Source organism: Microcebus murinus, chromosome 9 (genome assembly GCF_040939455.1).
Source record: "Microcebus murinus isolate Inina chromosome 9, M.murinus_Inina_mat1.0, whole genome shotgun sequence".
In the NCBI taxonomy this organism is placed as follows: domain Eukaryota; kingdom Metazoa; phylum Chordata; class Mammalia; order Primates; family Cheirogaleidae; genus Microcebus; species Microcebus murinus.
Window position 1 is genome coordinate 100,599,033 of NC_134112.1, and position 27,279 is coordinate 100,626,311.

General features: G+C 49.1%; 1 protein-coding gene across 3 annotated transcripts in view; it reads left to right on the top strand.

Moving 5' to 3' along the window:
* DPP6 (dipeptidyl peptidase like 6) overlaps positions 1-27,279 on the top strand; it is an 827,489-nt gene that overhangs the window by 332,521 nt on the left and 467,689 nt on the right. Inside the window, exon 1 of one of the 3 annotated variants that reach the window (XM_012786246.2) lies at positions 1,996-2,384. The exons of the other annotated variants lie outside the window; for them this stretch is intronic. Coding sequence (XP_012641700.1) covers positions 2,328-2,384 — 57 coding nt within the window. The 5' untranslated portion in view covers positions 1,996-2,327. Of the gene's footprint in view, positions 1-1,995; positions 2,385-27,279 lie in introns of those variants that run through there. 3 annotated transcript variants of the gene reach the window in all.

A 27,279-nucleotide genomic window follows, 5' to 3' on the forward strand; every position in this document is an offset into this window, starting at 1 on the left:
TCATTTTAGGTGTCAAATAATATCTTAAGCTCCCTACTGAGAAGGAAAATAGGACCTGTCTGACAGCGTTCCGGCCACCCCCAGCCCAGCACCCCAGGTGCCACTTGCTCGCCGCAGAGCAGTGCCCTGGAGACCCGTGCAGGAGACGGTCTGCTCCCTTCAAATCTCCACCTTCCCGTCTGCTGCCGTCCCTGTCCTCGGGTGTCACTCCTGGGTCGTATCCATGGCATCGGCAGGTTAGCAAAGCGTCCTTTCTGAGATGTTAACAGACGAGAGCGTGAGATTTGACCCGCCCCTGGGTTTTAGGGTTTAAGAGGACTTTTTGGAGGCAGAAGAATTCTGAGAGCCTGGGCAATTCTGAGACTGCAGTTGCGAAGGTCTATTCTGAGGCAGGGGCTGCTGATTCCTCCAGGGGCGGCTGCCTTACAGGGGTGTCAGGGGAGAGTGACTACTCACCTCACTGCCGGGCCCTTCCCTCCACGACAAGTTAGCGTAGCAACCTCACAGTGGCTGCTGGGGCCAGGGATGGGACGAAGGTGGGACCTTCCATCGAGGATCCTGTGACTGTAGGGAGACCCCCTAGAGCCGGCCAGCATGTCCTTGGCCTGGCACGCTCCCTCCTGCCAACATTGGTAAGAACTTAGGTTCCAAACACGCCAGCAGGAAGCCCACAGAAATGAATAGGGTAGGTAGGAACTGACACCTTGCTGCCCTGCGGTGGGGGTTTGCATGGGGTTTGCTTTCTTATACTCTTGGCCAAACCATGCAAGCTACCAGCCGCCATCCATCCAGACCTCTTGGAATCTGTGCCAAATAAACAGACCAGAATTAAGTTCAGGCTGTGACAAAGGTGGCCAGCCACTGTGCCATGATCTGGATTCATCTGTCAACTCTGAGGAAGGACAGGAAGCCTTGGATTCTGTTAAAGGACTTGGGGGAAGCGGGGGCGGGGCACTAGGAAGTCTCCTGAACAGACTCTTGCATGGAAACGTGTTTAGTTTGCCTTTCCTCTGGGAGGAAGCGCCCTGGGCCTCTCAGAGGTGCAGAGCCTGGAGAAGTCCTCCCTGGCCTGGAGGACTTTACCACTGGGGGTGCTGACTGGCTCGCTGAGTACAGGTGGCTGGGCTCCCCCAGGTCAGGGAACGCCTCTCACCCAGAGCCAGTGACAGAAGTAGAGGCTCCAGACCAGGAGTGAGAGCAGCATGGGCTTGGTCACATGCACGCTGGGGGGGGGAGGGGGCGCTGAGACATAGCCCCACCTGCAAAGGACCGCTGAGCTAGGAGCCTTCCCTGGAGCTCCCACAGGCATTCCTCCTCTGCCCACCAGCCATGCGTGCCCCAGACGCCAGGCAGAGCAGGGCACCCCTGGCAGTGCAAGGTGGAGGCCTCAGGCAAGGCCACCTCCTGTCCGGCTTCCTCTTGAGTGCAAGACGCAGCCGGCAGCCCTTATGTTTCCATAAGCCATCATACAAGCTGGGGATTTTTTTCCCCCTCTCTCCTTTATTTATTTTAAAGGAGACTCCTTTGAGGCCCTGGTTGATTTTCTTAGAGAAATAGAGATTCTTTGACTCTAAAGATGGAACATGAGTTTTCTGAATTTTAAGGAAAATAAAGGCCATATTTCAACAATTAGCGCTCCTGCAAAACCCATTCGGGCAAACAGAAAAGACGCTTCCCCTGTGCCCACAGACCGCCTTCTTCTCAGACGCACCAGACACTTTGCAGCAGGGAAAACAAAGAGCATCCCCCCTGCAGCCACCCGGGGCCCCTGCCCAGGTAGGAGCCGGCTGCGCGCTCCGCTGCAGGGGCCGCAGCTTCAGCGCCCCCGGGCAGGGTGGCGGACGCGCGAGGACAGGCGACAAGGTCCTGAGCTGCAGGCGGTGTGGGCTGCACCCTCCCCGCTCGGCCCCCGGCCCGGCCCGGCCCGCCCGGCCCAGCCCAGACGGGAGCGCGCGCCCGAGCATGCGCCGTGCGCGGCCGGCGGCGGCGGGGAGGCGGCGCGCCGCCCGGTCCCCTCCTGCACCCGGCGCCCGCTGCCGGTTGCTAAGCAGTATCCTTGTTTCTGTGGCGATTGCAGAGGCTGTTGCTAATTGGAGAAGCCCCGCCGAGCAGCGGCATCTTCCCTCTTCCCATCCCGGCCGCTCTTGGCATTTGGAGAGCCAACTGGGCTGGTCCGCGCGCCGTCCCTCCCCCACCCTCCCCAAAATAGCCGGTGGTTTCCGAAGTATGGACTGAAATCACGCTGCTCCCAGCTCGCCCTTGCACCCGGCTGGCTCCCAACTCTGCGTGAGACCCTGGCCGGCGGTGGCGGGCGCCCTGCAGGGACCATGACCACCGCGAAGGACCCGAGCGCCTCGGGGAAATCCGTGCAGCAGCAGGAGCAGGTAACGCTGCGCTCGGGTCCCTGCGCGCGTGTGCGCGCCTGTGTGTGTGAGTGTGTGGGAGAGAGCGTGCATGCCTTGAATGGCTCTGTGTTTGTTTATGCCTGTAGCCCCCCAGCCACCCGGCTGGGAGGGGACACCAAGTGCTGCCTGAGTGCCCCGGGTGGGGGCGGGGGGCTGCCCTCGTCGTCTGCCCCTTCTCCTCTCCGAGGGTCCGTGGCCCCATCAATGCCGGGCACGCACAGGGGCGTCTGGAAGGTAAACTTGACGTGCACCACCTTTGGACAAAGGCCTCTTTTCAGAGCTGCCTCATTGAATGCCTTAGTCGTGAAGGTTCCCAACTATTACTTTGTCATTTTGGGGAGAGGGGAGGAAGAGGTGTAGCAAAAAAAAAAAAAATCAGCTTATTGTGACCCTCCAACAGGACTTTGCTTTGCTTCTAAGACAAGTCAAGAGGAAATGAGCTATGTTTAAAGGACATTTTCTTTCCATACACCTCGTGGCCCTTTTCCTCAAGTGTGTTCTGAAGGTATGAACAGATCCACGCTGCCCAACCTGGGTGGGAAGACAGCAAACTCTCCCCGCTGGACCGGCTGGAGGATGCATAGCAGGGCTCAGCCGGGAAGTAGCAGGTCTCCAGGGTGGCTGGGACAGAGAAGGTCCGAGGGGTCCCGGTGGCACAGGGCGGCTGCCCTTGCCCCGCCATCCTCAAAGGCTGGGGCAGAGGGGCGGCAAGGTGAATCCGCAAGCCGGCTTCCCCGCTCCTGTGGACTGTGCAGTTCGCTTCTTAGCACATCTTGAGGGCTCTTGGCTTTTAATCACTGCTTAGTTCACCTCAGGCAGATCATTAAAATAGATCCTGGGAGACGCCGGCAGGTTCGGGAGCAGTTTGCTCAGGCTGGGTAAACCAACAGCATATGCTGATTTCTCCTGTTTGTTTTAGGGTTGCCCGTCGGTCTGGTTTGCTGGAATCAGGGCAAAGAAAGGACACCTCTCTAGAGTTCAGGGAAGCAAAGGGCCACGTTGGGGACATTGTGTGACAGACTCCCACCGTCCACTACTCAGGGACATACCTGAAGCCAACTTTGGATTTATGTTTAGCGTGAACTCCATTTTGGGGGTCGTTTTGCCAAAGCCCATTTTTTTGGTTAAAAAGAAAGGGCCCATCTTATTAGCCTGATCACCGTCATTGTTGTCCTCCTCATCATCTAAAGGATTTAAATACAATTTTATTTCTTCTGTGAAGAAGATTTTCTAAATTTGGGCATCTAAAAATTCTTATGTGCAGTGTGAGAGTTGGTGGAAGGGTTAATGCTTAGTATAGCTTGACAGGTTCAAAATAGACAAACCAATCCCTCTTCCTCAAATATTCTACAGAATATTCTCCCTATATAGAAATATTTCCACCCCAAATTAGCATCCTGTAACTAAGTGGGTTTCCTTTTATCACGGTTCTCCTCCCTCACGTTGATTGAGTCAACGTGGGCCGGCCTTACAGGCTTGAACCAGGACTCAGGTAGCATTTCTGACCATGGGACAGAGGTGCTACTTATGAAGAGAGCACATTGCTATTTATAGGTCCACACCCAAGGATTGGGAGTCAAAAGCTCAGTCTGTGCTGTGCGTAAGAACTTGCCCGGTTCCTGTGTAATTTCACTCTTATTTTTGTCAGATACCTCAGCATGCCAGGCAAGTGGAGATGGCTCCTTAGGGTGTGGGTTTGGGAGGCTGTATAAGCTCTTGGTTTGAGATTATACCTTTCCATCCTTGGAAATTTCCCATCCTTGAACCTGCTTCACTTGCAGAAGGCTCGACCTGCTATAAAACATGGATGCAGAGCGCAGGTGGGGCGCCCGGAAGCAGCTGTCCTCACCCGGTGCAGATGGGGCAGTCCTTTTCCCTCCACTCTCAGAGGGGCGTCTGCTTGACCCCGAGCACTTCGCGAAGCCAGGGCTGGGGTAACAGAAGCCAAATGGGCTGGAGGCCGAAGAGCTCACATTTAAAACATGTACGCCTCTAGGAGACCTTGGCTGAGATCTTAAGAGCAAGAATTGACTTACTAGAAGACCAATTTTGTTTCTTTTTGGAGATGCTAAAGCTTATTTTTCAGTGAAGTACTATCAGCCCAGAGATGTTTGGAAACAAATGTATCTTTTAATCTAAGGGAATTGAATTCATCCTTTGGCTCTGAAGCCAATCAGATGGTGCTGAGACTCCTCGGTAAACATGGAATCAGCTTGTTCTGCGTCCTACTTCCCCTGCACACAGAGTTAAGCCTGGTAAAAGAACCAGAAACATCTAAGGCTAGTTGGGTTTAAATTCAGCGTATTCTTACATGCAAACTCAACCCCTCCTTAGAGAACCAAATTAAGGGATTTCTTTTTCCCTTAAAATAAATAACAGTACAAATTTTTTTTTAATACATACTCTCCTTGTTTCAAATGATTTGAAACCAGAAAGCATGATCGGTAATGCTGTTGAGTAAGAGCAGACAGAAAGGTGAGACCCCCATGTTTCCGCTGAGCTACAGCCCACTCGTGCTCAAATGCTGAGCAGGGATAAGTTCTTAGTGGCATGTTCTGTGTATGTGTGTGCACGTGTGTAGATGTCTGAGCCACACACATACACACACCTGAGCACATGCACACCTCATGTGTCACACAAAGTCACAGAGTTGGAAGAGACCCCATAAGTGTACCCCCACATCCTTGTTTGCCCTCCTGTGCTCAGGAATCTCACAAATATATGAGAACATGCCTTTCCTTGAATGATCTCCAAAAAAACCACTTCTCCTGTGGAAATCTATGTTCTATTGACTAACGTGGATCTTTTGCTGTATGTTAACTTCGGTCACATCTTTAACTTTCTTAGACCTGAAAGTCAGCTTTTCTGATCATGCCTTGTACATGTGACCATTATTATATGTTTTGGTTTTTTTTTGTAGCTCCTCTGTTTTTTGCAAGCTGCACAAGTCCTAACAGATAGTTCCCTGAGTGTCTATTCTTCTATTAAATTATGGGGCCCAGAACCTAGTGTTGACTGATAGGTTAAATTATTTATCTGAACATTTGTCATAATAATGTCATTACTGAAGAATTTTTTGAACTGAATAGAATTTTATAAGTAGCACATTCAGTAGAGTGGACATTTGAATGCATGTGGCTTAGGATTCAGAGAGAGGTTAGGTGACCTCCCAGAAGGGCGCGTGGGAAATGACTCTAGAGCAGGACTTCTGGTGTTCCGGTCCAGTGCTCTTTGTGTTCCATCTTCTTGTCACCTCTTGCAACAGTGAAATTCGGTGCGGGAAGGGAGGATCCGGCTTTGACTATCACGAGAGTTAAATTTTCTCTGTGACCATGTTAAGGAAAAAAGTCCATGCGAGGAATCTGTGCTTGGGTAAATGTGGTATGAGGGGGGAAAAAAAAGTGGATAGAAACCCAGAAACACAAGATGTGATATTAGGAAGTGCAATCGGTGTGACATTATTGATGAGTCCTGATAGGAGAGGTGGTCCTTTCACGCTTCAAGAAAAGTGCCGTTGGATACAGCAGCTGTACTCGTGTCAGCTAACGTCCATTCTGGGCTTGGTCCGAATTATCTGAGACTGTCTGGGTGAAGAGGCTTGGAGGAACTGGGTGAAGAATAGGAACGCCAGGTGCTTAGGGTTGCGTAGCAGGACTCACGGACTTCCAGAGCAAGCAGGAAGAGGCGTGTGCAGCGGCTGCAAAAGGGCAGGTGAGGGGAGGACTTGGAAGCTGTTTGTACTCAGAGAGAGCACACCCACGCCAGGGCTCCGTGTGGTGTCCCCAGGCGGGCGTGGGGGGAGGCTGAGAAGAGCAGCCTGAGGTCTGTTGTGGGGGGGAGGGAGGAGTTTAGCTGGTGTGTGCCGTCCCCGGAGAGGGACACTGGGTGTCACCACCAGAGAGAGCAACATGGCAAGGAAACAAGCGACTAGCTGGAAGCCCTCCTGAACTGTGCTCCAGAGACCTCCAGGCAGTTCCCAGTCTTCTGGGATCCATGTCACAGTCTATTAACATTCAAAAACGCCGATGGGCAAGTGTCGTTGAATATTTAGTCACCTCATGAAAGTCCAGACAGTCTGGGGAGGGGGGCGCGTGGACAGAAGGTTCCCAGATGGGCTGTTGGTGCAGCCCAAACTCAGATCAGTGGCCGATCACTTACGGTGATGGACAGTCGCCCTGTCCCTGCCTTGTTGGAAATTGTTGCGTTATCATCTTTAGTGGGGATGACCCAGGCCTGTGTTTGGCACTGGCGGATTTGGTTTTGCAGCAGACATCGTTCACCCTCTTGCATTGAAAAAAATAAATAAATAAAGGGGGCAGAGGGAGTCTGCCGATAGAGAGTTCTAAAATTTAAGAAAGAGAATATAATTTAGGGGGAAGTGATTCTCTGTTAGCTTTGAGAGATCAGTGGCTGTTTGATGTCCTTACTTTACAAAGATCAGACAGATAAAGGTTGTATATTCTTGCTTCAGACCTCATCTGGAAAAAACAAAATGAACTAAAAAGGTTTCGCTTCAAGCTGTAGGATCGGTGCACATGTGTCCTTACGGCTCGGGGTGGGCATCCTGCCAGGTTGGCTGCCATGGAAACCTCACCCCTGTGCACTGGGGTTCGGAACGTGGCTGACATCGGAAGTCCTTCCTGCCTTGCATAGCCCCGCATTCCGAGCTCCCTGGAATGGGGGAAATAGAGGAAAAGCGGGGTAGAGAGGCCTCAGCACAAACCGCCCAGCGGAAGTGATCACACCCAGAAAGTTTATTCTCAGTGCTCTTCCCAGCTCCGAGTTCTGTTGATTTTGATTTTTTAGGACTCTGTGTTGCCACACCCCGTGGAGGCCACGAATGCCACTACCCCCCCCCCCCGCACCTGTGATGCACCTGTGATGCACAAGCCTCCACTCAGACCTGACTCTACCAAAACTGCCACACGTGCTGCTCCACCTGGGCCTTGCTAATTGTCTGAGACAAATCCAGTCATTAAAACATTGCAGAAGATGGGTGTAATCTATTACCCTCCTGAGAGCATTTATAATTTTAGCAGTAGCCACTGGTGATGAAACCAAATGGAATTATTAATGGTTGGAATTTCTGGTGCAAAGTTATGGCAGAGCTAATGGAAGAAAAAAATATTTAGCCACCTCTCGAATGAATACTTAAGTGTAGGTCTTGGTGAAGGGGATCTTGGCGTCCCTAAAATCGCTGAGCAGTTGTGTACGTCACGTCAGTGCCTGTTTATTCTGCGCGTATGTTCGAGCCGGTGTGTCTAAGGCAGGTACCAGATACCAGGTCCTGTTGCTGCTCTCTGCGTCCCAGTCCCAGGAGGATTTTATGGCAATAGAGTCGAAATTGTTGGTAACTCCTTCTTAGGAAAAAATGTCCCAAGCACAGACGCTGAGCCAGCGCTGTGGGTCCGCTTTGATGGGGTGCCTGTCTTTTTTTAGAAGTGATGGGCCAGGATCCTGAACTCCACCAATGGCTTTGCAAAACCACATTGGTGATGTTATAAAGTCTTGTGCCTAGAATTTTCGGTGTGCCAATGTGCATATTATTCCCTTACTAGTATCCGATTGATCTTTTAAGAGATTTAACTCGGCCTGCCGGAGCTCAAGAAAAACCGCTTCCCCCAGTGGGAAACTGCGTGAGGCTCTGAGCACTACTGCAAGCTGCTAAGTCATTAATTTGGAACACAGGCCTCCAGAAAGTCGCCATGTGTGCGCCTGAGTGCGGGCAGGTGGGAGACAGGCCAGGCGCGCCGACGCAGATCTGCCGGTTAAAATGGAATCACCGAGGTGCGGTGGTGGTGGTGGCGGGAGAGAGGCTCTCGAAACACTTTGAAAGGTCAAAGTCCCTCTTCTGACGTGCTGATAAGATTTCTCTCGAAGGTAATGGGAACTCATTCTCTTAAAGATGGGTCCAACCCTCTGAATAGATTATCCATGGCAAGATGTAACATTGCAGCCCCCAAATTCAAAATATATCCCTATTTTCTTCCTCTTTAATTACACAAATCGATCTGCAACAAACAGAAATGGCCTTGAATGGCAGTGATGTCCGTTTTTAAGGTAATGAACGAATTTTACTTCTTTATTTTTCAAGCGGTGCTTTCATTCCTCTTGTTAGAATATTCGAAGTTGTTATAGCGTTCACCCTGGGAATTGTAAAATTATGACACTAAGTACGTATCTCAAATCAGGTCCCTGAGTAGGAGAGGGAAGTAAACATATTTTTAATTTTAATAGCCTGCCTAATACCCCATGCACTTACTAGACAGATGTTGGATCGCAAGGTTTTTATTTTGACGGAGCAGTAACATAGCGGGAGGATGGCCGGAGCGGGGAGGGCAGAGCTGGACAGGAGCAGCCGGAGGTGAGGCGGGCAGCGGCGTGCCCAGCCGCGTCACCTGGACCAAGGGGCAGCCGGGTCTGCTGGGGGAGGCAGAACGTGGCCTTGGAGACAAGTGGGGATGACTTGGGAAACAGAAACAGGAAATGACGCCGTGAGCGTGTTTCCAAGCCAGATGGCATAGAAAGCCTGCCGCCATGGAAAGCAGCAAAGGATTGGTAGAGTTCTAGAAGGGAGGGAGGGAATCTGACGGTGGCCTGGCAGGTTCTTGCTTGAGAGAACAGGTGTGTGTGCAACAGGTGAGGCTGGAGGAGTGATGTGGACGTAGGCTTTCCTTTTGTGAGCGCGGTTATTTCATCGGGGCAGGTCTCGGTGGATGAAAAGAGAGCACCGGAAGCTTCTGGTTTGCAGAGAACGGAAAGGGTTTGTGATCTCACAGGCGAATCCAAGTTGACCTGGAAGCAGCAGGGTATTTGAAGACATTATGGCACCTACGCGTGTGTGTTTGTGTCTGTCTGTCCGTCTATCTATCTAGTACGTCTTGGAATGGCCTGAGAGAGAAATATTTAGGAAGATGACTCCAGACAATGGGAATTCCTGGCTCTGACGTTGGTGAGCCAGATAAACACTGCGTTCCTCCAGCACCAAGTCATGAAACGCACGGTTAAAGAAGAGATGGATTGATAAGAGAACTTTGGCCGGTAGAAACTATTTTATCATAAAAAATCATGAATCCTTAATGTCTCACAAGCTCCCTTAATGCATTTTGTAAATTCTACCCGCTGGTGGGAGGGGCGGGGCGGGGCGGACTCCACCTCTGCCTCTCCACCAGTCCTTTTGGGGAGCTGGGAGAAGGGCTGTGCTCTGGCGGGATGCCCTGACCCCTGGCCCCAGCTCTCCCCCTACGAGCTGAGGGACCGTGGGCAAATCACATCTGATTGTGTGTCTGTGAAATGCGGCTAACGCCCATCACACTGTCGCCGTGGGGATAAAAAGCACAAGAAAACGTGGGTTAAGCGCAGAGGGCTATCGTTGGCACGGAGAGTTCAACCTGCTGTTTAGTGAGCACCTACTGTGTGCACTGACGTCACAGCGATATCTGAATGGATCTTCCTGTTGTCAGCATTTGTCAGGGGCCTGCGTGTTCATTCTAAGATGGGTCGTTCTATGAAATCATAGAAGGTTTGGGTTTTAAAGCATCTCACAGACCGTCTTACCCAGTGATTTGGGGACTTTTGCATAAGTAAGAGAAACCTTTTCTCCAGTGGAAATGAGGGAGGCTGGCACGGGAAGAGGGGTGTAAGCACGCCCCTAGTGGGCTGAGACACGTCGGCAGAGCGTGAGGCCAGGCTGGGGAACGTTTCACAAAACACACATCGAATTCGGCAGTCTCAGTGTACACAGGAGAACATAGAGCTCAGAGAGGTTGAGCAAATTACCGAAAGCACGCAGCCGGCATGTTGCAAATTCAGAACACAACCCACCCCTCCACGCCCCATCTTTTTCTGCTTTGAATCAATATTGATCCTGAGTGAGACATGGTAAAAATAATGTGCTGAGGACATTAACACAAAAACTGACATTAACTGGAAGCAGCAAAGGAAGTAAAGGAATTAGGCAATGCAGGTGGATTAGAAAATATCTATCTGGAGATCAGTTGAGACATGGGCTGGGCACAGTGCTGCACACCTGTAGTCTCTGCTGTCTGGAGGCTGAGGCGGGAAGATCGCTTGAGGCCGGGAGTTCCATGCTGCAGTGCGTTGTGATCACGCCTGTGATTAGCCACTGCACTCCCGCCTGGGTGACGTGGTGAGACCCCATCTCTTAAAAAGGAGAGAGAAGATGTGTACACCAGGTGCGTTGAAGGCTACTGCAGTTCTTTGTCTTCACCTCTCATGGACAGACACAGCTATTTCTTCTTTTTATTGCACCTGCCCTGAGTGCATTAGGTGGTCCATAGTGACCTTTCCTATTTTAGTCATTAATGAGTTACTTAGTTATTTAATGCATTGCTTGTAAAACAAGGAAAACAACGAGGGTGTTACAATTGTCTATCTCCCCAATTTTTAAAAGTAAGCAACAATTAATTACACATGCTTTGGAAGTACGTAATAGTTCATTTTCAATTTCACCTTCCAGCTGAATAGCCTCACAGGTAGTAGCTGTACAACAGGTGTGGGAAGATGGGGTTCTAAGGGAGGGAGTCCCAGGGTATCTATCACCTGTCTGGATTGGGAATTTGGCCCAGGAGGGGTTCAGATGTTGAAACATCTGGAAATTTTATGTGCTCACAAGCTGAAAATGAGCCAAAAGTGCATTGCTTATTAACCCTAGGATTACGGACCCTGTTTGAGGGTTTGATGAAAGCCATGGATCTGCGGCAGAAAGATTCCCGTAGCCTCTGGGTTCCTGGGGCTCACATCCCTGCCACTCAGTCCGTGGACTCCAGGTTGAGCGTCTCTGCTGTCTTACCGTGGCCTCCCAGAGAGCGAGGGCGGCCGTCAGACGTGTCCATAGTTACGAGTTCAGTGTCAAACCGTGTGCAGAGGCTGACGAAGCGGCCATCACATCTGGGGGCTGTGCCAGGCAGAGTGGGGGCACAGCACATGGAGGGGCTGAAGTGGGGGGCCGTGGTCAGGGATAAATGGGTAGGAGCCCCCAGAGGCGGTAGACCGGGGATCTACCGGGTGAGCCGTGTTTGGTGACGGAAGGCTAGAGGAACCGAAGTGTGCCGTGATGGTGCCTTTGATTACCCTTGGAAGGGTGTTTGAGTATTATGAGAAGAGGAGATAAGCCTTCGATCTTTCTTATTTCCTGTGTTGCTGCAAAAGGCAGAACTGGGGATGTGTGGGTTTATGTCCCTGGACGGCAGTGCTAGCTGAGTGTCAGGACATGCTCTCCACGTCACAGCCGACTCGTCAACCCAGGGCCACCCCAGGAGAAGCGTGGTGACATCCACCTGGGATACTCACCTGTGCTCTTCCTTCAGTAGGGGAGTCTCTGACCGAGGGGCCCATCCGCTGACGATTTCAAGACTTCAATATGGAACCTATTTTACCTTCTCTGGACGCAGAGCTGCAGGCTCTGGAGAACACAGAACTTGTCGTGTTACCGCATCTCCAACGCCAAGCACGACGGCGGACCCGCTCCTCCGTGTGCTAACTGAGTCAGGGAAGGAACGAGTGGTGTCCTCCTCGCTAAACCCCCTCCAGTAAATGACCCACACAGTTGAGGGTCCACGATCTTATTCATTTATTCATCAAATGAATCACTGAACACATAAATCAAAATTTCAGAGCCCTAGAGGAAAATCAAGTCCCCGTCTTCGTCGCCAACTCATCTTGCTCCGCCTGTTGCCTGAAGTGTCTGTCGTTCCCACCTTCCCTTCCCCACTCCCCGCCCACACCTGTCCTACCTGAAACCGTTTCTCCACGTGGAAGTGTCACTTGTTCAGCGTTCGTGGCAGCAGCCGGCCGTGCATCAGTGCCGGGTCTTGCCGTGAGTGAGTATTCTCCCATTCACCAACTGTGTAGGTAAACAAGAAAATCAGCGAAAGATCAGAGGAGGACTGTTGGAAAGTGGGCGTCAAACATCTCCTGAGCCTGTCGCTGCTGCTGTTCTTGAAGCAGAAGTTCTGAGTCCTCCCCATCCGCCGAAGTGATTTTCTGAAACGAAAAGATAAGTTCTAACTGCTCCGCCTTCTCGGACGCAGAGGAAAAGCCGACTGGAAGGTTCCGGTTGACCCTGTAATTCTCACGTGGGAGAAGGGCTTTGCAAGAACAAAGAGAAAGTGGATCCGATCGAAAGGAGGAAAAGTTCTAGAATGTTTGCCTAGGTCGCCCTCCGCTGGGCCTGGCTTGGGGACGTTCGCAGAACTTTTTAATGAGACAATACAGGTCCAGGGGAGATTTCAGGTATGGGGTGTCGGGGTGCAGTGCTTGCTCACAAAGAGATGGATGAAGAGTGGAACCGTGGCTCCTGGAGCCCAGGCAGTGGGAGTCTGGGGTCTGGGGAGGGAGTGCCAACTTTGCTTGGGTCAGACAGGTCCGAGAGTTCAAATCCCAGCTCTTGCCACTTAGCTGCAGGCGGCATTAGACAAGTGGGGTGACTTGGAGTCCACATTGAGCAGCTGCTTGGCTAATAACGGCTGCAAAAGAAGCGAAGCTGTGTCGATTTGATGTGAGTTGGGTTGGTCCTGATTGTCACCCCCCCCAGGCCCCACCCCCACCAGCCAGGCTGCAGAAGAGACTTTGTGAAATGGATGCAGAAGTCTCCTTCCTGTAAAGCGTGTTTGCTGCACCGAATGAAGTGGTTTACTTTTCCCTAACTGCTGCCGTGCTGGGGATGGAGCAGAGGATGAGCTGCATGCCACTGAAGCCATTAGCCTGCAGTTTCTGACTCTGTTCGACTCACTTAGGCGTGTGGCTTCGTAGTTGTGCAAAGGTACTGGAAGCTTAGTCGTGGTGCGCTAGTTATCAGAAATGCATCTGCAGCTTAGCTGCTGACATGACTTAGCTCAGCGGTGACGCCGTTAGGGACCAGACATTTGTCAGGCAGCTAATGTACGTGGCATTGTGTCCAAAATACACTCTGTGTTTTATAGTTATTGAACTCCTACAGTGATGCTAGGTTTTAGGTTATAAATTTGTTATAGATTCTGCAGAGTTATGGCCCCAGTAATGGATGGATATATGATTAGATGTTTTGATTGTTTTTTTTTTTATATTGTAATATCTCTGTTGAAAACTTCAGATTTATATAATGGTGTTGACTTTGCTTGAATGAAGAAATTATACTTAAAGTAGCAGACAGTAATTGAATCCAGTAAACACACTAAAGGAAATAAACTTCCCCATGATGGAGAGGTTGGCTTGTGAGTTTTGTGAACCACATGTTTTAGCAAATGAATGCCAAGGACAGGAAACGCTGACTTCATGTGTGTTTTTGACTCAAGTTTTCATTTCATGAAAGAAATTCATAATGCCTTTTAATTCTGTAATAGCTTCTGGGCTAATCCAGTTGTCTTGAATTTTGAGAGTATCCAGAGCATTCAGATAAACTAGCTAGAGGAATTACGATGTTCCCAATACAAAGAAGAGATCAATGTTAGAGGTGATGGACATTCTAATATTAATAATATGCTGATTTGATCATTACACATTGTATGCAGGTACCAAAATATCACATGTACCCCCAAAATATGTACGACTATTATATGTCAGTAAAAAAAAAAAAAGAAATGAAAACAATTTTCGAAAAGTAATATTTTATCTGAGCCTTACCCTGTGGGAGAATCCACACGCATGGCCTCAAGTCCCCTGGTTGTTGGCACTGAAAACATTCAGAGATTAGGAACTGCCTGGGTGTATTTAGAAATGTGTGAGAGAGTTTTTAATGACAAAGGACTCACTATTTGTCTCTCCCGTGCTCACTCTTTGTATACTCAGAAATGCCAATTATTTTCTCACATTATCTTGCAAAGAGGTGTAATCAATTTATAAAGAAGAAGAGTGGCCTTGGGAAAGAATTATTAAGCCACAAATCAATTACTTCTCCACCAGCCACACTGCCCCTGCACTCCCCACCTCCCTTCCCGCCTTCTGCTACCGAGGCCTCGCAGCCGGGCAGCGTGCGCTGCGGGTGCTTTGAAGATGGTTCCTGCACCGGTGCCACCTCTTGGAAAGATCAACCCCGGCGGGTTTTCCTTGAAGATTCCCCGGGTCCTGCCTGTTGCAGCGTAACCAGAAATCGCTGACAGAGGGTGGGCAGGGAGAGTGCGGTGCGTTTCTGTCCTTTGTTGTTCAAGATGTGCTATTTTATTTCTTCTTGGGCTCAGTGGATAGAGGGAGTGTCGTAAGCATCTAATCTCGTTGGTCCCCGGCCGGCCGTGCATAGGAGCATGTGTGTGGGAGAGGAATGGCTTTGGTGTGTCTGACCCTCAGAGGGGTGTGCTGTGTCCCGGCGTCTTTGCAGGCAGTGGGGACCGTCATCGTGGGTGATGTGCACAAGCACACGTGCCGTCCCTTCCAGCCTGCCCTGCTCTGCCCCTGGGGTCCGGTTCTGTCCGTAAGGGTTTTCGGTGGTGGTGAAAAGACAAGACAGAGAGAAAGAGCGGGACCAAACCACGTGGCTTTATTTAGTGCTCCCAGATGAGGTTCTGGGGCCCCAAGAAGGGGAGCCCCAGAAATCGCCCCCATTTAAAGGAGGTGCGGCCTTTTGTACTGTTTGGGCGTAGCTAGGGACTTCTGGTGGGAAGAGCTGGGGCGACCTTTGGTGGTCGTTGAGAAATAGGAGGGGCTGGCGGTATTTGTGGAACCCGGGAGCCAAAATGTTCTTATCCTGGTGGACATCTGGGTGTGGTTCCTCTCAGAGGGGCCTGGCAGTTTTGTCCTTGGCAGGTCTGGTCTCGTGAGCCTCTTCTTTTCTCATCCAGGGACAGGAGGGGGCCGCCACCAGCCTTACACTGTGTCCTGTCGGGCTGGTGCTATGTGACGATCTGCACTTGGTCCGCAGGGCCGGCAGCAGGAGGCGTCTGCAGCGTCAGGGGTGGGAATCGGGAGTGATCACTGAGGACTGACTCCTGCGTGTGTCTCTCCAGAGCACTTGTCATCCTTGTCGTTGTGACTCCCTCCAACAGTCTTGATGATCATTGTAAAGGGAAAAACTGTACCTAATGATCATCTGTCTCATGCAAAAACACAAAGACTGTTTTGTCGCAAGGATGGAAACCAGGCAATCACGTTTTCCTGTCCTCAAAGTGTTTTGCTCCAGGGCAGGTGAAGTTTTTATTTCTAGAGACAAGTTTAAAATTCCTAATACTTCTCTGCATAGCTTTAATGTCCAGAATAGGGTTATAACACTGCTGTGCATATTTGTGTGATGCTCAGCACCAGTGCTGATAAAAAATGCAACATGAGCTCCTTTGTAGTTTAAAATACTTCAGTAGCCACATTCAAAAATTAAAAAGAAACAGATGGATATAATTATATATTTTATTTAATCCAGTATGTCCAAAGTCTTATCGTTCTAACATGAAACGAATGCAAACATTGTGAATGAAATAGTTTACATTGCTCCCCACACTCTAAGGCTCTGAATTCATACGTGTGTTTTCCACGCGTGGCACCCCCTCATGGCCACTTTTCAAGTGCTCAGTCTCCGTGTGTGGCTGGCGTCCGGCGGCTTTGATGGCAGCTCCGTCCTGCACTTGTTTTTCATATAACACACCCTCTAATTCTTTAGTTCTGCAGTGAAATGAAGGATTCCTCTCCAGACAGTATAAACTGTACCTAAGGCCCATATCTCAAAGAGAAAAACTAGCCAATGGTGCTTCTGTTTGAACTTAACCTGGAAAATGTAGTCATTTTCTAGAATTTTGGAGAAGACAGCTGTCCGTTCCCTCTAAGTGTTTGCCGAGAGCTTCTTGAGCACACGGCAGCATTCGTTTCACACGGACACGTGCTGAGTGCTTCCGGTAGGTGCTAAGCAGACTTCTCGGCACAAAGGATCCAGTGGATAAACTGAGATTAATATTTAACGAGCTTCTGCTGTGTTCTCGGTATTGTTCATGCATCAATATAATTTACACCTGCAGCTTTCACCGAAGAAAATGTGTAGTAACTTTGTAAACCTGCTTTCCTCGCATCCCTTTCTACCCTCCTGAAGGTGAGGGCTCTGGCTCTGGCTCTGGCCCTGGCCCGGCTGGGGCAGCAGCCACGGGTGGTGACGGGTGGGTTAGGACAGGACAGGCACCTGTGTGGGTTTTGCCCCTGGCTGCTTCATTATCTCTGGGGATCTGGGATTAAAAAGAGAGGTGCCCTCAGACACGAGCTTCCCCTGCCCCGCACAGACATGAGTTGGTCGGTGGGGTGGACTTTGGTTTGTTTTAGGCAGAAGTGAGGTTTATGGCAAGCACACGTGGTTGATGACACAGTGTCACGGAGGGCTGGAAGCCCAAGCCCAAGAAGGGTGGCAGCTGCTCCATCCTGCAGACACACCTTGGCCCTCTTACAAAGAAGGTGGCCTCCGGCAGTTTCCACAGCCACACCCTGCAGCCCCTGGCTTAGTCCTCTAGAATAGCACACCCCACCCCCAGCCCTGCCTGGAAAGGCCCAGAAGGACTCTGCCTGGCCTGGCCGAAGTCCAGAGTCCCACCTCTAGACCAGCCACCTGGTCTACCCAGCCCCTGTCAGCCCATCCCCTGAATTGTAAAACCCAAGCATTAGGAGGTAGATTCAATTGCTCCTGTCTATTAGGATGCAGCGCGCATTTGTGTCGATACAAGGAAATGCATTTGAAATGTGGAAACACAGAACAAACAGCCTGTTCATCCCTCAGTTCTTATTTGGGCAGCATAAGCCCAGGCTCCCTAAATCTGCACTTCTCACCTGCACCCTCATCGTGCCCCTACACCTTGACAGGCAAACTGTGTGAGCAGAAGGGTCACCTGCGGAGGGCAGACAGTTCGCATTTGGTCTGAAACTTTATACCTGGTGACCATCAGCGCCGGGAAGAGAGGCGTGCTGAACACAGCATTCTCCAGCGGTCCTGGGGAAAGGGAAGAATCCGGACAGCTTGAAACCCGGCCTCCGCCTTCAGGGAACCGAACTGTTTCCTGTGCTGGGGGTGTAGAGTAGATGCCTGGAACCACAGCAGCGTCAGATTAAACAGAACATTCCTAGACTCTAACAGACCTCCTCATTCCAGGTGTGCTGGGGAAGGTAGTTGCAGTGGATGTTTACTATGAAGAGAAGAGTGTCTTATACTGAGAGGGGCTTTCTAGGCAGTAAACATGATGGCCTTTGTCTTAGAGATGTTCCAAGCAAAAAACAGCCTTGCAACAGCTAAATAGACCTGCCTCAGTGCCTGCACTTGTGCCACACGACTGATTTTGTCAACCTGGTTTCAAAAGTCATGCGTACCCATCGTAGGGAAAGGCAAAGATACACAGTGTAACCCAGAGGTCAAAAAAAGAAAAACAAGCAAACAAACAAAAAAAACCCTTTTATCGGGTGGTGGGCAGATGGGAGGGGGGAGGAGGGGAAGGGTATATACTTACAAAATAGGAGCGATGCGCACCACCTGGGGGTAGGACACGCTTGATGTTTTGCTAAGGCAGGGGGCGGGGGGAGGAATGGCAGGGGCAATATATGTAACCCTAACAATATTTGTACCCCCATAATATAAAATAAAAGGGAAAAAAATACATATGACATGCAAAAAAAAAGTCATTCGTAGAAATCGAATCAGGTGACGTGTGTACAGGTGCGCCAGGAACTGTGGTATCAGTACCTTACAGGGCGAGACGGGATCACGGTGATCATGCCTTCCGCTCCACGGCTCATCACAGAAGCTGGCCTGCTGGCAGGGGAGGATGAGCTCATTGGCCCCGTTTAGGAAACATAAATGGAGTGATGAAGGAAACTCACATCCAAATGAAATCCCATTCCACGCACATCTTTAAAAAGTTTATAAAGTGGTTTAAACACAGGGGGCTATATTGTAAGTGTGACAGGAAAACTGTGAGGCTGTTGTTTCCCTTCCAAGATTCTCTTTTCCCAGACGGCTCTATTGTGGAAGTCTCTTTTTTGGAGTTTATGGATAGTTCTTTAAACTGGCAGAGTTGGCCTGAAGCTAGAACTCTGTAGTTGGTGATGAAAGAAGAAGGGAAAAGGAGGTGCTTTTGCTCACAGGCTGTGCGCGTGCGCGGTCCAGCCGCCGTGCTGCGTTTTGGCACTTGTTTGGGGCAGGCTCTGTCCTTGGTGGCAGGTGGTTTTCTCAGGCTTTCCGGAAAAGGTATGTTGTCCATCATCTTCATCATCGACTAGCTTCTCCTGAGCACTTGCTGCTGTTGGTCCCAACCGTGAGGTTTTATGGACCCATTTGCCATCTCTCGTCAAGTGGATGGAATCATCTTTCTGGAGAGGGGAATTCCTAGGATAATGCTCCACTTGTCTCCGGGCCGTCCGAGCTTGCCACTTTTACAGATTCCGACGTTAGTGCCTTTTCCTCTTTCTCTGTCAACCCTAGGCCTCTCGGGGCAGGCTTAGGCGCGGGTGGTGTCTTCAGTTTCGTAGAATTCCCACAATAGTTCTGATTCCCCCTTTTTTTTTTTTTTTTTTTGAGACAGAGTCTCGCTTGTTGCCCAGGCTATAGTGAGTGCCGTGGCATCAGCCTAGCTCACAGCAACCTCAAACTCCTGGGCTCAAGTAATCCTCCTGCCTCAGCCTCCCGAGTAGCTGGGACTACAGGCATGTGCCACCATGCCCGGCTAATTTTTTCTATATATATTAGTTGGCCAATTAATTTCTTTCTATTTTTATAGTAGAGACGGGGTCTCGCTCTTGCTCAGGCTGGTTTCGAACTCCTGACCTCGAGCAATCCGCCCGCCTCGGCCTCCCAGAGTGCTAGGATTACAGGCGTGAGCCACCGCGCCTGGCCTGATTCCCCTTTTTATCTGACACCATGAGCCCCTAATAGTTGATGCCGGTTGACATGTGAAATAAATAAAAGCAATTTGATTTCATTATAGCAAATGTCTGATGCGTTTGGATGGTGAAGGTTGTGAGAGGCACAGTGAGACGGCACAGGCGAAAACCACGAAGGCTGTAGTATCACAAACGCACAAAATACATGCACACAGACTCATGTTTTCCATTTACCGTTAAAAGAAGTGAGGACAGGAGAAACGACTGAGCACGGTGCACCATGTCCTCAGTGGGGACAGACGTGCGAATGGAGAAGGCGGGCGTGGCTTCACGCACAAAGAAATAGAACCGTACTTTTGTTTCCTGTTTGGAGATGCACTGCTTGTAGATTAAAGGGCGCTGACTGTGCGGCTCTTGCTGCTGCTCGCTGTCCCCAACCCCTTGCACGTGCACCGCCGGTCGCTGGGGGAGAGATGACATGTGCTCGGGGCCTTCCCGCGCCGGTTCCCTTTGCTCGGAGATTAGACTTCACAGAATGTCCCAGGCTCGTGCACGAGGGTGCCCTGCCCTCCGCAGTGTTCTCTCTGCACCTGCCCCTCGGTGCAGACACGGCGTGTTGCCGCCGGGCTCCGGACTTCCCGCTGACCCGGTCAGAACTGGGCTCCCGCTTCGTCCTTTTCCTTGGCACGGATATCTCCGTATGCGACCTTCCCTCGTGGGCGCCGGCAAGCACAGCCCCCGGTCCCCCTCTGCCCCACTTAATCATTGCCCGGGGCGCTAGACTGCATGCGTCTCAGCGCTGTGTTCCCAGCCCTGGCGGCTCCTCTCTCCCCCGGTCTCAGCCGCGGGTGGCGGACTCTAACGTGTTGTAGAAGCCGCGATGCTGCCTGGCGTGGCGTGCAGCTCCTGGGGCGCCCGGCCCTGCACGCTTCCTCTCGGGAAGGTGCCAGGGGTTCGTCGGGTCCTCACAGACCCTTGGGGTCGGACTCATCCCCCCACTGTCCACAGGAGGAAGTGGAAGCTCGGCAGAGTGTGTCCAGGTCCCCCGGCAGCTGGGGAGTCTGCCACCGGCCATGCCGCCTAGGAGGGAGTTAGGACCTACATAGAAATGAGAGTTTTCCGGGCACCTCCTTACAACAAAAAAATAAATTCTCTCCAGAATATTCATGGCTGGCCTAGATAATTGTGAGCCCCCAGTGCCCATGGTTGCCTCTGAGACTGACCTTGCACCTTTATTTCAAATACAGGCTAGGTTCTCATTATTCTTCATTACGCGGGGTGTCTGTACACAGCGCCCCAGGAATCGCTTTCCAAATCGACATGGGTCTAGCTGGAGTCTTTCTTCCATGCCGGAAATTCCATTCCCCAAGAAATAGAGCAATATTTCTTAATTAGGTGTTTGCTCTAATGGCTCAGAAAGTGAACCAGTTGGACCCGTTTGCTTTATTTTCACTGGAAACTAGAGACGTGGTTTTCACTGGAAACTAGAGATTATGGTGTTTCCGTGATCTGTTGAGAACTGCACCAAGACCGTCAGTATTCAGTAAATACCATTAATAATCAGAGAGAAGAGACTTCTCTGTCATGCGCACGCCCCTAAATGTTTAGACCGAGGGCACATTTTTAATGGATTCAAATAACAAATATAAATCGTGCCTCTCAGTTACCTGAATATCTTACCTGTTTGGAGGTTTTATTGTCAGGAACTGCCAAATAAAAGGCATGCATCATTTTAATTGAACCTTAAACCTGACACTTTCATTGAAAAAATATGGATTTCCAGTTATTTTTCATACACAAAGCCAGCACGAATCCTACGCTGCTCTGGTGAGGGCTGTCTTGGATATGGATTAGCCGACCTCTGCCGAAAGCAAAAATAAAACCTCACTGCCTCCTACCCTTGAGATTTAGCAAACGCCGATCAATTAACCCTCTGTAGACATACACAGAAATGACTGTAGGGAACGGAACAAATGAAATCGGGTCCAGATGACCAGCTCACCAAAAAAAAAAAAAGGTGGCCCTGTGCCCGAGTGCTGTGGCATGCAAGCCTTGGGCTGTATTAATGGTGATGTCACCCTCTGAAGACCAGGTCCCTGTCTAGAAACAGGATGTGGCCCTATCTTTGGGAGTTCCTAATTTATACAGGCGAGGCCTTCCTATTCTCAAATCAACCCTGGAGGATAAAAGTCAGAGCTCAAAACCTATGCTTTGACAAAACAAGGACGCAGATATAATTATGATAAGCTTGAACCTGTGATCTCGGAAACATGATATAAAAGATTTAAGAACTCTACCTGGTACCAGTGGATTAATTACTTTCCCTTATTATCCGGGGAGCCCTTCTCTGGATCCAGAAAGGCTCATATTTGCACAGGATTGTATCCTTGTCAAGAATGTATAATTCTGGCCTTCTGCTGTGTTGTTAATTTTAGACTGTGAGGATGGAACCACTTTAAGCCATTTGCAGGCTACTGTCATCATCATCATCATCATACAACTTGTGTGGTTGTTACATAGGAATAATGCCACTTTGTCTTCCCGTCATGATATTTTTTTTTCCTAGAGATTTAGTGGCTCAGCACTAATTCATATCTTTTCCAAGGTCTATGACAATTAAAATATTCTCCTGATTGCCCACAAGGAAGGAGGGAGGGATAGGGGCTGATTTTTCTCTTTGGTCTGCAAAGAGTATTCAGTAAGTCCCAGGAGGATGGCATCGAAAAATACTAAAAATGTATGTGTCTGAGTTCCTGTTTCCAAGAAGTTCACAGGGCCGTTAGGGAAATAAGAGATGCTTGTATCTGGGTCTCTCTAGTTCAGTCCTCATGGTTTGCTTGTTGTCTGGTTACCGCAGGTCATTGTGGGGGTCTTTATGAAGATGGTATTCCTGGGAGGAAATTGTTTTTAGGCTTCTAGGCAATGTTAAGAAATAACAGTAAAGACTTGGAATGACAGGTTGCAGCAGAAAATAGAAGAATTAATACTTATTAGAATTATTGGGATAAAAATCGGTGTTAAGTGCTTTATAGGTAGGGGGACTGTATATCCCAGTTGGCTTGGGCCAGTCCTGGTTTCTGCCAGTTGTACTGACTTGGGTCTTGGTAGTGTTCGTTTTTATTCCCAAGGGTGTTCTCATTTGGGCGGTAATTCATGTGGTCACATAGGTATTGATGAGGAATTAGTGTCTTAATACGGCAACAGATCAGGAGTGAAGATTAAGGTAAAATCAATTTTGAGGTCCCTTTTCACTTCACCATAATTTGATATCTAGATTCATCTGTATTTTTTTTTTTTTTTTTTTTTTGAGATAGAGTCTCACTCTGTTGCCCGGGCTAGACAGAGTGCTGTGGCATCAGCCTGGCTCACAGCAACCTCAAACTCCTGGGCTCAAGGGATCCTCCTGCCTCAGCCTCCCAGGTAGCTGGGGCTACAGGCATGCGCCACCATGCCCGGCTAATTTATATAAATATATATATATATATATATATAGTTGGCCAATTAATTTCTTTCTACTTTTAGAGACGGGGTCTTGCTCTTGCTCAGGCTGGTTTCAAACTCCTGACCTTGAGCAATCCACCCACCTCAGCCTCCCTGATCTATATTTTCATTTGAGGTATAGTGTAGACCCCATTTCTTAGGACAAAGATGAAGGTAAGAAAATTAATGAAACTTTGCTCAGGCTGTTGTGACATCTTGTTGCTGAGGTGGAACTGGAATTCAGAACTCGGAAGCTTCCCTGCCTGTGCCAACACCCACCCCACACATGGGGAACAAGGGAAGAGGGGAGGAAACGGTGGGGTGTGAAATGGATAGTGTGCATTTCTGTCCCCTATTAGGAGTCTGTGCACGTGTGCTTTGGTTTGCAGGAGAGCAAAGGAAAAACACATAAAGCCTTGGGATAATTTGCAAGAGAAACCTCATTTGCCCAGGCTATTATGTTTCTGTTCTGCCTTCAGTGGAAATGCACATGGAATGGAATGGAAATATGCGTTACTGTGAGTAATTCCTGACACTTTAATGCTTTTAAGGCAGGAGCGAAGTTGGAGCTTGTTTCCCGGGACCTCTCTGATGGGGGCGGCTGTGGCTCGTGCTTGCCGAGACAACCCGCGCCGGGGCTGCGAGCTCAAGCCGGGCTCAGTCTCCGGACCACAGGGCGCCGACAGCCAGAGACGAAAGGGAAAGGGAAGAGTTGTTTGCTCAGATCCCCTGTCCCTTTGCCCCCACTCAGAGTGTGACAGGTGAGCGGGGTTAGAAGGCAGTTGGAGGGAGCAGGCACTGCTTTTGGTGGGCATGACCTCCTAGAGAAACAGTCCATCACGCCAGACGATGAGAGGGGAGGGCGGACTATAAAAGGCTCGAGAAGAACCGAGATCTGGAATCCTCGTAAAGTTCTGAGCCAAAGCAGGAGAAGTAAACTCACAGTAGCGGAGGGCATGGGAGGGATTCCTGTTCTATTAGGGGAACATTCACTGAAGTGTTTTCGAAGATGAATTTCATGGATGATGTCTGTGTAAAGTGAGTTAGAGTGAGGGGAGAAATAGGAATCGGGAAGCACAAATAATTGGCATAGATGTGGGTCTGAAAAGCACTCTGTGCTGCTCTGCCTGTTGAGGTCTAAAATAGCAGGAGGAGCCTTGGGAACCCTATCGATTTTGGGTTAGCATCAGGGACTCATAAAATATTAAAGCAGCAGGAGACTTGGTGATCATTAAAGTTCATTCTGAAATGGGAGAAAGTCAAGCCACAGAAACGGAGGGTTCACTTACCCCCACGTTTACATGCTGGTAGGGCAGGGACCGGGTTTAGAACACACCCACGCCTCCCTGTCCTTAACCCCATTTCCCCAGAGAGCAGGAAGGAGTGCAGAGGAGGTCACACTTGGACAGACACAGCGTGGGCAAGGCCACACCCAAAACCTCGGGGAGGAAGCCGTGTCACGTCAGGGACCTCGACAAGGTCTGCAGTCACCCGTCAGCTTCCTTTCTTCCTTCCTAGTTCTTATCTGCAGTCCAGAAACATGGGAAACAAAGCTGTCCAGTTGTAGGTAGCAGTACAAGAGCTTCCTTCTTTCTAACACTTATTAGCAGTATTTTTGTTGTTGTTGTTGTAACAATTCTGAGTGAGCAGTGGAAACCACTGGTTTTATTTCTTAGGGAAGACTAGACCGGTGGGTACTGGTGTTTTCAGTTTCTGGGTTTACTTGAGGCTCTTGTATACACATTTGTTTTAGTCCTGATTTTAACAGCCCTTTTCTGTGCACCAAATATAGTATTTTCTAGACCAGCCTGGTGCATGGAACTTTCCGCGATGATGGAGCTGTTCTGCACCTTCATGGACCACTGTGGCAGCCACCAGCCACATGCTGCCATGAAGGCCTTCACATGTGAGAAGTGGAATTTTCAATTTTAGTTTTGATGAATTTAAAGTTGAGATTGAGCAGCCACATGTGGCTAGCGGCTATCGTATCAGACAGCACAGTTCTAGACGCTGGTATTGGGTGGGAAAAAAAGCTAAGTCATGATCATGACTGACGATGTATTCAGTGTCAGAAGGGTGGGCAGGTGGGGGCCAGGGGACCAGCATCACACTGCCGTGGGGGCCCTGTGAGGTCACATGGTGGAGTAAGGCCCTGGGAAGAGAGCAGAAGAGAGTGAGTGTGATTCTTCCCGGGAGTGGGGCTGCATCAGGGAAATTTGACGAAGAGTGGCTGCTTGAATCTGGACAAGTGATGAGGGGCCGCTGTGTCCATCGGAGAGGACAGCACTTTCAGCAGCAGGGAGGACACTACAGACTGCAGTGGGGTGAAGAGCAGGGGGCCCAGAGGAGTCTCGTGGTTCTGGGGGTACTCTATGTGTAGCCTATTCACACGCGCCCTCAGTGGAGGCAACTGGCAGGTAGCCGAGCTGAGAAGAGGCCTGTGGTACTCTGCTGTGTTCAGCTCTTGTTCCACCTGAATGCATTGTGTGACCTGGGACAACTCAACCTGCCTTTCTGGACATCAGTCTCCTTTTTTGGAAATGAGAGTCCCAACACCAGGCAAGGCTGAGGCAGGCCGGTGACTCCTTCCTACCTCCAGCCTCAGTCATTATGAGCACCTGTCACACTTGCCATAGGCAGCCTCACAGTCACCAGCACCTTCCAGACAATGAAAGCATTGCCAGGGTTGAAGACTGGGAGGGAGGGGAAAGATGGCAGATGAGAAAAGCCGCCAGCCAGAGTGTCTCTGCAAGAAAGATAGAGGAAAATTTCCCAGGCCTTTTCTAGAAAGCTAGATATCCAGGTACAAGAAGGTCAAAGGACTCCTGGGAGATTCATCACAGACAGGACAACACCATGACATACTGTCATCAGACTGACCAAAATAACCACCAAAGAGGCCCTCCTATGAGCTGTAAGGTGAAAGAAGCAGGTAACCCACAAAAGAAAACCCATCAGACTAACAGCACAATTTTCAGTTGAGACCTTACAAGCAAGAAGAGACTGGGGACACATTCTCTCTCTTCTCAAACGGAATAATTCCTAGCAGTCGTGTACCCTGCAAAACTAATTTTCCTATACAAAGGAGAAATAAAGACCTTCTCAGACAAGCAAAGACTGAGGGAATTCATCAATACAAGAAGTGCCCCCCAGGAAGCACTCAGAACAGTGTTACGCACAGATCAACACAATAAACACCATTGTAAAATCATCCAAAAAGTAAAGGTCAAAGGCCAGATACAACAAAGAGAGAAACAAAACAACTAAGTTCAACTCAACAGGATGAATATAAATCTTCTCCACTTACAAATGCTCTCAATAAATGTGAATGGCTTGAACTGCCCACTAAAGAGACATAGGCTGGCTGAATGAATAAATATACAAAAGCCAAGTATCTGCTGCCTTCAGGAAACATATCTAACCCACAGATGCATTCAGACTCAAGGTGAAGAGTTGGAAAACAATATTTCAAACAAATGGAAGCCAAAAGAAAGCTGGCATGGCAGTTCTGATTTTAGATAACTTAGTCTTCAAGTCAACAGAAGTAATGAAAGACAAAGAGGGTAACTATATAATGGTGAAGGGTACAATTCAGCAAGAAGACATAATAATTCTAAATACATATGCACCTAACTCAGGTGCATCCGATTCATAAAGCAGATCCTACTTGATCTAAACAAAGCAATAAACAGCAGCACTCTAATAGCCATGACTTCAGCACCCCTCTGACAGTACAAGACAGATCCTCAAACAGAAAATGAACAACAACAACAAAAAAAGACATTGGACTTAAACAACTCTAGAACAAATGGGCCTGACTGACATTTACAGAACATTCTACCCCAAAACCACTGAATATATGTTTTTCTCATCAGCTCATGGGACATTCTCTAAGATTAACCATATCCCAGGCCACAAAGCATGTCTCAAAAAATTATAAAAAAAAAAAATAGAAGTTATACCATGCATCTTCCCAGACCACAGTGGAATAAAATTAGAAATCAACTCCAACAGAAGCTCTAATCTCTACACAAAGTCATGGAAACTAAACAACCTTTGGCAGAATGATTATTTCATTAAGGAGGAAATCAAGATGGAAATCAAAAGATTCTTTGAACTAAATGATAAAGGAAACACAAGTTATCAAAATCTGTGGGACACAGATAAAGCAGTCCTGAAAAAAGAAGATTTACATTCATAAATGCCTACATCTAAAAGACAGAAAGATCACAAATAAGCAATCTAATGAATTGTCTCAAAGAACTGGAAAAGGATGAGCAAACTGATCCCAAACTGAGCAGAAGAAAAGAAATAACAAAGATCAGAGCAGAACTAAATGAAATTGATAACAAAAAAAACTATACAGAAGATTAAGAAAACAAAAAGTTGGTTCTCTGAAAAAACAAAATTGACACACCTCTTGCTAGATTAATGAGAAGCAGAAAAGAAAGGACTCTAATAAGCTCCATTAGGAATGAAAAAGGAGAAATTACAGCTGATGCCATGGAAATACAGAATATCATCTCTGAATACTATAAAAACCTCTATGCACATAAACTTGAAAATGTCAAGGAAATGGACAAATTCTTAGGAACCCAGAGCCTCCCTAGGCTCAATCAGGAAGAAA